The 11571-nt window shown below is 31.4% G+C and overlaps 1 protein-coding gene across 1 annotated transcript; it reads left to right on the top strand.

Annotated features, from left to right (window-relative positions):
• The first annotated feature begins 1080 nt into the window (after positions 1-1080).
• On the top strand, positions 1081-4107 carry LOC106759364 (omega-3 fatty acid desaturase, chloroplastic). The gene is made up of 9 exons (XM_014642509.2): positions 1081-1256; positions 1454-2040; positions 2163-2252; positions 2571-2637; positions 2736-2828; positions 2932-3117; positions 3212-3292; positions 3544-3681; positions 3769-4107. The coding sequence occupies exons 2-9, from the start codon at positions 1517-1519 to the stop codon at positions 3952-3954; spliced, it is 1365 nt and encodes a 454-aa protein (XP_014497995.1). The 5' UTR covers positions 1081-1256; positions 1454-1516; the 3' UTR covers positions 3955-4107.
• The last annotated feature ends 7464 nt before the right edge of the window (positions 4108-11571 follow it).

The following is an 11571-nucleotide window of genomic DNA, read 5'->3' as shown; positions in this document are numbered from 1 at the left end:
AAATAAAATGAGTTATATTTCACTTCATTTATGTACGCATTCTATTATAGAAAATCTGATAAGATGATTAAATTATAAATATTGATGTATTTTTCCATCTAGAGTTATATTTATAAACTTAGAAATAATTATTATTTACTCTATTATTGCAAACAATGGATAGGAGATGTTTTGGAGTAATATAAAACAAATTTTAGGATTTATTCTCTTAAATCCAATTCTAAAATTCAAATAGATTAACCAAATTAATTATGTACAGTAAACATATAATTCTTTATTTGCAACTTCGATAATAAAGAAACAACATAAATAAGAAAAATAAATGGAGAATAACATATTACAATTCACCTTATTAAAACTCACTACTTTCTACACTAATCAATCTTCTCTTCTACTAGCCTTCAATTTCACTTAAACAAACATATATTTACTCTTCTCTAATATATAATTTATTTTCATTTGTATTTTTTTTACAATAATCAAATTAAATATTTGGTTAGATTTTTTCGATTCATAAATAATTGAATCTAAATATCTCACGTAATAGATTTTTTTTCACAAAAATTTCTTGATTATTATTTCTCAATTCTTTGTACGCCAACAAGATAAAGAATAAGATAACGTTGCAACAAACTATGAAATATAATATAATACAATACTTATTCTACACTTTTATTTCTTGCTTATCCTATCGAATTGCATGAAAAGTTTATATTATTATTATTATTATTATTATTATTATTATATTTTATTGTGTTCTAAAATAAGATATAATTGTATACTATATATTTATTTGTTAAAAATATATATGATTGGAGATCCCACTTGCTAAGGTATATTTCCTATTAAACAATAATAAATAAAAAAAGGAGGGACATAAAATATGATTTCAATATAATAGGTCAAATACACGGCAAGAATGAAACGCATTACTTTTCGAGAATCGTTATGGTAAGTAAAAGTAAACACGGATTTGGATGCTCTGTCTCTGCACACAAAACACATAAAAAAATATTGAATGTCTAAATTGCCCCTGCAAAATCCACAAACCCCTGTTTCTGCTTCACCCTCTTATATTTAAGTTCCATCTCCCCTGTTCTCACATTCATCACCAAGCAGCTAAGATACGGTCTTTTCGCCTCCTTTCAACACCCTTTTGGCCTTTTATTCTTCGGAGCCTCAGAGCAAAGCTTGAGGTCGTGAGAGAATCAAAGGGTTGAAATTCTGTGTGGTTGTTGTTGGAGGTTGATAGACAAGTTAGTACCCCAAATATTTGTTAATAATATTGAATTTATCAAGCAAGTTGCTCTTTTGAAGTATTGTATGACCAAATATTTTAGTATTTTAGGAGTAGAAATTTTGCTTCTGTTGGCAATTTTTCTGTTCTCCTTCTGGTTCTCATCTTTTGTGTTCTTCTTTGTCTCTCATTTGTCTGGGGATTTTTCTATTTTAGTTCCTGCAGACACCAGGAACCTGACCCTGTAAACCCTTTTTTAAAGCTTCAATCTTGAGTCCTATGGCGACTTGGGTATTATCAGAATGTGGCATGAAGCCTCTTGCTCCAGTGTTTCCTAGACCTAGAATTGGGGCTGCTTTGTCCAGCTCCTCCAAGGTTGGATTTTCGGACACAAACAAGAGTGTTGCTGATCTTAAGTTTCAACCTTTGAGATGTAACCTTAGGGATAGAAATTGGGGGTTGAAAGTGAGTACCCCTTTGAGGGTGGCTTCCACTGAAGAGGAGGGACAAACTAATGTTGTTGATGTAATTAATGGGACTAATGGGGTTGATCATGAGAAGCGTCCAGAATTTGACCCTGGTGCTGCACCACCATTCAACTTGGCTGAGATTAGGGCTGCTATTCCAAAGCATTGCTGGGTGAAGGACCCTTGGAAGTCCATGAGCTATGTGGCGAGGGATGTCATTGTTGTCTTAGGATTGGCTGCTGGTGCTGCATATCTCAATAATTGGTTGGTCTGGCCTCTCTATTGGGCTGCTCAAGGCACAATGTTTTGGGCTCTGTTTGTTCTTGGTCATGACTGGTAATAACTATTTTTCTTTTCTTAATCTTTTCCTAATTTGGATAAAGCTGTATTTTTGGGTGCTAATTTGGGTTCCATAATTTTGACCTGATGAATTTTCTTCCTTTTTTTTGGTGTTTCAGCGGTCATGGAAGCTTTTCAAACAACCCCAATTTGAACAGTGTTGTTGGGCATCTGCTACATTCGTCAATTCTAGTACCATATCACGGATGGTATGCTGATGCTTTTTGATTGGATAGCCTTTTTAAATTTTAGAGTTAAATATGTTTGTATCTTTCAAAACATCTGTACATTTGGTTTTTATTCCCTATAAAAATTTAGTACGTTTTTAGTCTCATCACGGGGGAAAAACATGTTTTTAGTCCACCAGGGGCTATAAGCACGTTGCTTTTGATAAATATACAGGGAGACTAAAAACATTAAATTTTGGTAGATAAAAAAAAACTGAATTTTGAGAGATAAAAGCATATTTATAATTTTTTTTATCTACTTGTAGCTATAAATTTATGTTTGAAACATATTTTATGCAGGAGAATAAGTCATAGGACTCATCACCAAAATCATGGCCATGTTGAAAATGATGAATCTTGGCACCCGGTGAGATGATACTCACTGTTTTTGTTTTTAAGAGATGCCATCTGGCTTCAAGTTATTTTCCCTGGATCAAAATTTCTGATGTGTTGATAATCTTGCAGTTGTCTGAAAGAGTTTTCAGGAGCTTGGACACTGCAACACGTATGTTAAGATTCACTGTCCCTTTTCCACTGCTTGCATATCCTGTTTACCTTGTAAGTTGTTGTACCTACATGGTTTGACCATAATTTGAACATTAATTATTCTTTATGTCTTGATAGAAGAATTGACATGGTGGCTGTTAATGTTTGAATCCAGTGGCAGAGGAGTCCTGGGAAGACTGGTTCTCACTTTGACCCTAGCAGTGATTTGTTCCTTCCAAATGAAAGAAAAGATGTTCTTACTTCCACAGCTTGTTGGGCTGCTATGTTGGGATTGCTTGTTGGATTAGGGTTTGTAATCGGTCCAATTCAACTGCTTAAGCTTTATGGTGTTCCCTATATGGTGAATTTCTTCCTCCTTTCCATCATTTCCATGATCTTTCGTTTTTGAGTCAATAATGAATGAAATTCTCATTTGACTTTTCTTGCATCTGTAGTTGTTCGTTATGTGGTTGGACTTGGTAACTTATTTGCACCATCATGGCCATGAAGACAAGTTACCTTGGTATCGTGGAAAGGTACCTTTATTCGTTTGAGTCTTGCTTTCCTATGAAAGGGACTTGTGTACTTGAGCATTGCCATGTTTTTGTTATGCTTGTGAAAAAGTGATATTTTCAATCAATCCCAAATTATTACTGATGACTTGCAAGATAATTATTACACAAGTTGATAAACGTATTATACTGGACTGTGATTAAATGAAGTTATCAATGCATACACTGTTCACTCTATTAATGTTTTCATACATTTTAGTTTACATGTTGAACAGGAATGGAGCTACCTTAGAGGTGGTCTAACTACTCTTGATCGTGATTATGGATGGCTCAATAACATCCACCATGACATTGGAACTCATGTCATTCATCACCTATTTCCTCAAATTCCACACTATCACTTGGTTGAGGCTGTGAGTGTCTCTCTACCTTTGTTCAAATAATGGATAGTGATTTACTTGAGATGTTGAATTTGAATGTTGTTTTATGTTGTCTTGCAGACTGAGGCAGCTAAGCCAGTGTTTGGAGAATATTATAGAGAGCCAAAGAAATCAGGTCCTCTTCCTTTTCACCTTATTGGGGACTTAATAAGGAGCTTGAAGACTGACCATTTTGTTAGTGACACAGGAGATGTTGTGTACTATCAAACTGACTCTGAGATTAATGGCTCAGCCAAATCAGAGTGAAGTTTAGAATTCTTTTCCATATATAGACAAGAGAGACTTAGATGCAGTTCTTAAGCTTGTAAAATTGTATTGAGTTTCTCTTGAAGTTACTGTACTTAGAGTTGAATCCTTCATTTAATAAAGGGATGGATGGATCGTATAATTTTATTGTAACTGCATCATAGAGTGTTTAGGTTAAATGTAGTTTATCCTTTTCAACAGTAAATTCTCTGTATAAATTGATTATATGATATATAGTGAAGTGATACCATTGATTATGATTAAATATGGCTTAATCGCACCCTTCTATACTATTTTTTTTTCTATAGATTTAATAAAATGCCTTAATATTTTACATTTAATTATTTTATTCTTAAATTTGGTTCTCATTGATAATAGTTACACCTTGGATAAGATGATCAAAGTTTAATTTCTAATGTCAATGATCATAAATAGTATTATATAATTTATTAATAACTAGATATATATTGACATAATTAGTATAAATTGGCAAATCAACAATAGTTTCATAGACGACGAGTATAGAGAAAAATCTAAAAAACAAATTAATCGATAGTGTCATTAATCCTAATCCTAATTATTATTGTCGAAATAGTAATAATGTTAAAAAAAATAAATAGTAGATTCATCAAGAAATCTTAACTTTAGATATAATGTGAAAAGGAAATTAATTCTATATATAGTTTTTAATTCGATATATGAACATTGTGATTTGTATGTTTAATATCTTCCATATGATTCCATGATCTTAAATTTGACTAATGGGTTTTGTATATTAATTTATTATTACGTCATATTCCAAATTGTGTTATAACTGGATAATAAATAATAATTAAATTAATAATTTATGAAATGGTTTATAGAAACCAATCATAGAAATTTCAATTGTGACATAAGTGGAGACGCTAAAAATATGTAATTAATTTACACTACCTACTACATACATATGTAGATGGATTAACTTAGATCAAAATTTAGAGAGTTAGATTGATATAACTTTCTTGGATTCATATATGTGTATATATTTGCAATTTACTAAATTTTTTTAGATAAATTCTCAAATTGAGTAATTTAAAAATAATATGATTAATCAATAACTAGTTTAAAGCTTGATGACATGTTGGACTAATATTATATACTTATATCTAAAGGAATTTCTTTTTTTATGTCCACATTTATTTTTTAATTTTACTCTTTAAATAAATATTTTTTAAATTAAAATAATTATTTTATCAATTTTATTTTTAGAGTGATTTTTTTAGATTTAAGTGTTTTTTATAATTGATATTTTTTAAACTTAATAATTTTTTACTTATAAATTTACCAAAAAATAAATTGAAATTATTTGCAGTAAACTTATAAAAATAATTTTAATTTTATAATAATAATAATAATAATAATAATAAATAATTTATTATCATAAAAAATATAAAATACATACTATGCATGCTCTACGTGAACGTGTTTTCACTGAGTTTTTACTATTTAATAAATAAAGAGATTAAAGCACGCTAGAATTATTATATCATTCTATAATTTTCAAATAGATTATGTATTTTTGTCAAATCTCACTATTAGGTTAGAAGATCTTTCACATTAATAATACATACACAATTATATTAATTTAAAATGATTTGATATCTGATTTATATAAATTAAAAGTTTTTAAACTCAGCAGATTGTAAAGGGTATATCATATGTATATATTAACGATGACTATGATGTAATAGATAAGTTTTATATAATATAAAATCATTTTAATATTATTATCTTGCATACTTTAATATTAAATTTAATATTTAATGTCAACACGTGGCCTAATTAATTTTGATTTATATATTACAATAATAAAGTATTTTTTATAAAGCACGTCACTAGTGCATAATTGGCTTATAAGTCACCCATTAGACGTCAATTAGAGGAGACAACGACGTAAATTATTGACCGATGACAATTGCGTAAATAAGTTAAGTCTATAGATGTCTATAATACTATAAACGTTGGTGTCCCTAGAAACTGACGTCTATATGTTTGACAGGTAAGTGAAAAGTCATTTCTTTCCGTCATATAGATGTCGGTAGTCCTCCTACCCGACGTCTATAGTCTAACAAGTAGGTGAAAAGTTATTTTTTTCCACCATCTAGACGTCTGATCCCGCCACCTGACGTCTATATGTGGTTATAGACGTTAGGGCCCCTCCGAACCAACGTCTATAGTTTGACCAGATATGTGAAAAGTCATTCGTTTCCGCCAACTAGACGTCTCATCCCGCCACGCCGATGTCTATATATAACACAAATATTAATTTTTAAATCGAATGGACGTCATATTAGTGAGGCGCCTAACGTATATGCGATTATAGACGTCGGGTTTGTGGGCAATCGACGTCTAATTTCTTGTTAAATAATCGGTGCGAACCAACAGTTTGATCGTCTTCCTTCGCCTTTTGTCTCCGTTGCACTGCATTTCCAGGTGTGTTTGATCTCCCATGAACCATTTAAAGTTGTTTTTACTCTGATTAAAGTAATCTTTGATGTATTATCTTTCATTTGAATCGATTAAAATGAGTTTTCATTGTGTTTTGGTGCAGTTTTTCTTGTGTCTTTTGGTAGCGCAGTGCACTTTCTCCCTTTGCTAGTTTCCTCGTAAGAAAAACTTGGCGTTTTTTTGGATCTCTTATGACATTCCAACCTGAAGTCGAACCTGGGTCCTTACCTAGTTCCATTCCAACTGACAAAGAAAAAGAATACGGTGACACTGTATTCTTACCGTATTCTTTTTCATTGACGGTCGGAATGGACCTAGCCAACGACCCAGGTTCGTCTTTGGGTTGAAATGCCCTAAGAGATGCAAAAGACACAATTTTTTCTTACGAAGAAACTAGTAAAGGAAGGAGGTGCTACTATGCTACCCAAAGACACGAGAAAACCTGCACCAAAACACAACGAACACTTCATAGACGTCGGTTAATGCACTGACCGACGTCTATAGTGCCCTTAGAGGTCAGCTAGTGCAATGTCTGATGTCTTTATAAATGTCGCACGTGTCACTGAACCGACATCTATAACAACGTCACACCTACAGAAATCTGACGTCCCATTAACGTCACCCATAAAGACGTCGGTTTGGGAGGTGACGTTAAAAGCCCAAAATAACTGACCTCTAAAGCCCTTTCTGCACTAGTGCGAGTATCCTTTACTAGATAAAATCATTATAGAAAAAAAAATAGAATTGAGCAAACATTAACATCTTAGAATCTAAACAAAATAAACAGTTTACTAAATAAAGAAAGGTTTAATACCTATTTTGATCCCTCTTTTGGTAGGATTTGTTCAAAGTGGTCCTCCCTTTTTTAAAAAGTTCACTAAAGTCCTACTTTTTGCAAAAACGGTGCACATTAGTCCTTCTTCCTTCCATTTTCGCGTGTTGGTTTGACCTGCAGGGAATCCTTCTTCTTCCTCATGCTTATGTCGTTTTCTAATGCAAAGGGGATGTGAGATAGTGGCAACGAAGATGGCAATGGCATTAACACGGTGGTTGGCGAGGACAATGATGACTTCGTGACTAGGGTTTCGATTGGGGTTTTGGAATTCTTTTTTTCCTTTGTCTTTCGCGATTGTGGTTCTTGATGGTCACAAATTGGGAACTTAGGGGTTTGATTTTAGAGCTTTTGAAATTGGAAATTTTTCCTTTTGGGTTTTTATTCTTGATTTTTCTGGTGTTGTGACTAGAGGGGTTGTGATTTTCATTTTTAGATTGGATTTTTGTGGTGGTTTCTACAACGGCTAGCGATGGCCATGAGGGTGGCGGCACAAGGAAGGAGAAAGTTTTCTACATTTGATTTTTGAGAATGGAAATTCCCAATTTGGGAGTAATTAGGGATAGTCAGAATTAATTACCCCAAATTCAAATTTTATTTCAACCCTAACTTTCTTAAATTTCACGTCACAATTAATTATTTTTTTTACACATCTAATGAAGCCACAGTGCCAGCACAACCAAAACGTTACAATTCATCAAATATTTGCCAACTGGGCAGCTCTGCCATTCACAAAATTAACGCCATAAGCAAAAAGGACTAACGTGCACCGTTTTTGCGAAAAGTAAGACTTTAATGAAATTTAAAAAAAGAAGGACCACTTTGAACGGACCCTACCAGAAAAAGAATCAAAATAGGTATTAAACCATAAAGAAATTGTTCCAATCCATTCCAATAATTGTAAAAGTAATGTTGAATAAACTTGTCACGTTTTTCATTAATTTTGAGCCAAGCTTCCTACGAGGAAGAAGCCAAATAATAGCGTGGATTTTTCAATCATACATTGTTGTCAATAATTTTCATCTTATCATCCATTTTCTTTTATGTTTGTTCAACATCATAAGCTAATAACCTCAAAATTGAATGGTTCACAACAAAATCCTATGATAGATTTACCAGCTTGCCACATAAATTTTAAAAATAAATAAAGTTCTTCATACTTATTTTATTTTTTATTATATTTTAAAATAAAATTTATTATAAAAATAATAATTTATTTTAATATATTCAATACTCTCATTTCATTTGAGAATTAAAACTAAAAGTAATGTATTATAATATTTCGGTTTAAACCATTTAGGTGTCCCTATTTTTGTTTGGTATTCCCAATTTGGTCCCCTTCTTTTAAACTTTCCTAATTGAGTCCTTATAAGTGTTAATTTGAATCAATTGAGCCCCTACCGTTAAATTGGCTTAACGGTGTTAAGTTTTTGCTGAGGTTGGAGTATGACGTGTCAAATTTTTAAGGATGGCATTCAGAGAGCTGTATACGTGGAATTTAAAAACATTTTAACATTTTGATTAAAAAAAAAAAAGTCATCTTCCATTACAGTCAAAGCACCACCCAGAAATCTTCTTCTTTGTCCATCACTCCGATCTAAATTCAGCAATAGCTTTCATTCCAACATCTTTACATTAGAACCCAATCGTACTTCAAAAACACCATCATCTTCTAACAGTTACTGCCAGAAGAAGTTGCAGAGAAGGAAAATGGCTCCGGGGTATTTAAAATCCAGAGGATGCAAAGTTGTGTAAACTTCACCCTTTAAAACCCACTTCCGGTGGAAAAGATGAAGCCTTTAATGCACACCGTACATTTTACTTCTGTTCTGGAGTGTATGGCCTTGGCTGAAATGGTAGATAATGTTAGCGCTTGGAGGGGGGCTTGGATTCTGAAGATCGAACCAAACGAAACCCATGACAATGGTTTTTCAAACTTTGCCTGAAGATTGGTCAAATTGGAACGAGATTCAACACACCCTGGTCATTGTTTGAAACCCAAAATGAAGCTTATGAATCTAACAACCCCTTCCCTCTAGAAAGAATGACAAAAATGTGTTAGAGTTCAAAAAAGATATCTCTGAAGTGCCTTACCTGCGTTTCCTCTCTCCCTTTAGCACCAAAACAGAAACCATTAAATAGAATCTTCCTTGGAGCACTCACTTTTCGGTCCCTCGTCGAACTCCACTAGAATCTCCTCGAGAAGATGTAGAAGTCGAATTCAGAGGACTCGGACAACGGCGTTTCGGATCTGACCCGAATTCGTTAATGGTATCCACTGTCGATTTCTACGCCCTTTGACCCCCGATCGGTGCTCCCCGACTTCGTGGATTCTGAGGCTCTGTCCCAGTCGCCTCTCTAGTTCCCGCAGATCCCAATCCCACTCTTCTTTGTGGTTCCGAAAGAAACGATCCAAAATGATTCTGGCACTTATTGCATTGCTCGCTTCCTTTTTCTTCGTCAATTGGTTCATGCTTCTCCGCTTACAATTTCAAGTTGCAGGTGAACTCTCTCTAATCTTGGTGGTGCTTAATTTCATGAAAATCGAAAGAAAGGTCGAAGATGGTAACCTTAATTTGGGTTTTAATTTTAAGAATTTTTTTTAGTTATATATTCCACGTACAACTCTGTCTAAATGTCACACTTAAAAAAATTGACACGTCATACTCCAACCTTAGCAAAAACTTATCACCGTTAAACCAATTTAATGGTGATGGCTCAATTAATTCAAATTAACACTTATAAGGACTCAATTGAGAAAAATAAAAAAAAAAGGACCAAATTAAGAATACCTAACAAAAATAAAGACGTCTAAATGGTTTAAACCTAATATTTTTTCTTTAACATACATTCTAAATTAAATAACTCATTCAGTGCGTGCGCGTAAAATTTAAAAATTTATTTTTCTTTCTCAGCTTGAAAAGGATACATCTTTAATAAATTTGTTATTTAAAACATGGTACACTAAATTCTTTCAACTCTTCAGAATAAAAAAAAAATGATGAAGTACATCTAAACAAGTTTATAAGTAAAAGTTATTCAAAGTTAATTAAAAGATATAACCACAAAGTATTTCAAAAATTAGTCATTGATTCCAAATTGAAATACGCGGAGTTAACAAAAACAAATGTATTACTTATATCAATATAAGAAATTAAAGTAATAAACGTGTTATAGTTTTTAAGTTGTGGTATATGTACCTTTTATAACAAAAATATACGAAAATAAATTTATAAATAACATTTTAATGAAAAAAGTTAATTAGTTATTAGTGATTATTTAGATATTAATTTATAAATATAATTAGTCTCTAAATTAATAAATAAAATAGTTTTTTATTATAAATTGGTTTTTAAATGATTAGTAATATTAACTATTAAGGATTTTGTTATAATTTTTTTTTTCTAAATTGGTTTATAGTTGATGAAAAAAATTAGTCTTTAAATATATTTTTTATCATTAAAATTTATTATTTTTAGAAATTTTGCATACTTATTAATTAGTTGGTTTAAAGTACGTAAAACATTTAATTAAACTATATTAAAATGATAAACACGAATAATTATGTATTTTTCAACTAACCGTGATTTTTCACATTCAGTTTGAGAAGCTTTTATAACAGAAATAATTAAATGATTTAGATTTATCTAGAAAACTTTAATTTTTATACACACAAATTTAAAAAGTTGAACCATTAAAGTTTTCATTTTCTTCCTACTATATATAAGTGTACAATATGATCACTAGATCAATCATAAATCGAGCAATTAATAATTTTTTCGATCTCATATGAAATTGTCAATAAATCAAGATTATGGACAAAAATAACATTATAAATAATTACATTAACTCTAAATTAAATTATTATTTTTTGAATTGTAATTAGATCAACACTAATCAAAAGTCTATTTCAAAATTTATAAACGCAAGTACTTAATGATTTTTACTAGCTATTCATTTATAGAGAGATAAATAATAACTTTAGCATCTAAGTATGCAGCATCCCTACTTCAAGAAAAGATTGAAGACAAAACTTTGATCTAAGCTTAAAACTTAAAAACCCTTTGTGGAAGAAAACTTAACTTCCATCTCCTAAACCAAAACAATACAATAATTAAAAAACTAAACTTACATAAATAAAAGAATAAGTCAATTTTATTAATCATATTTAAAATAGTTAAAAGCAATGAAAATGATAATCCTCTGTAGCCAGCTATTAATGTGTAGGCACAAGATTAGAAGCAGCCATTAAGAAATAAATTCCATATTTAATTTTTGGTGGATTACGTGTGAGTGGG

The sequence above is a fragment of the Vigna radiata genome, chromosome 4, assembly GCF_000741045.1.
Source record: "Vigna radiata var. radiata cultivar VC1973A chromosome 4, Vradiata_ver6, whole genome shotgun sequence".
In the NCBI taxonomy this organism is placed as follows: domain Eukaryota; kingdom Viridiplantae; phylum Streptophyta; class Magnoliopsida; order Fabales; family Fabaceae; genus Vigna; species Vigna radiata.
This window is presented reverse-complemented; position numbering and strand designations above follow the sequence as displayed.

Coding starts and splice junctions, on each gene's coding strand:
- LOC106759364 (XM_014642509.2), top strand. CDS start 1,517: ATGGCGACTTGGGTATTATCAGAATGTGGCATGAAGCCTCTTGCTCCA. Junction 3,118..3,211: donor TTTATGGTGTTCCCTATATG/GTGAATTTCTTC, acceptor TTGCATCTGTAG/TTGTTCGTTATGTGGTTGGA. Junction 3,293..3,543: donor TACCTTGGTATCGTGGAAAG/GTACCTTTATTC, acceptor CATGTTGAACAG/GAATGGAGCTACCTTAGAGG.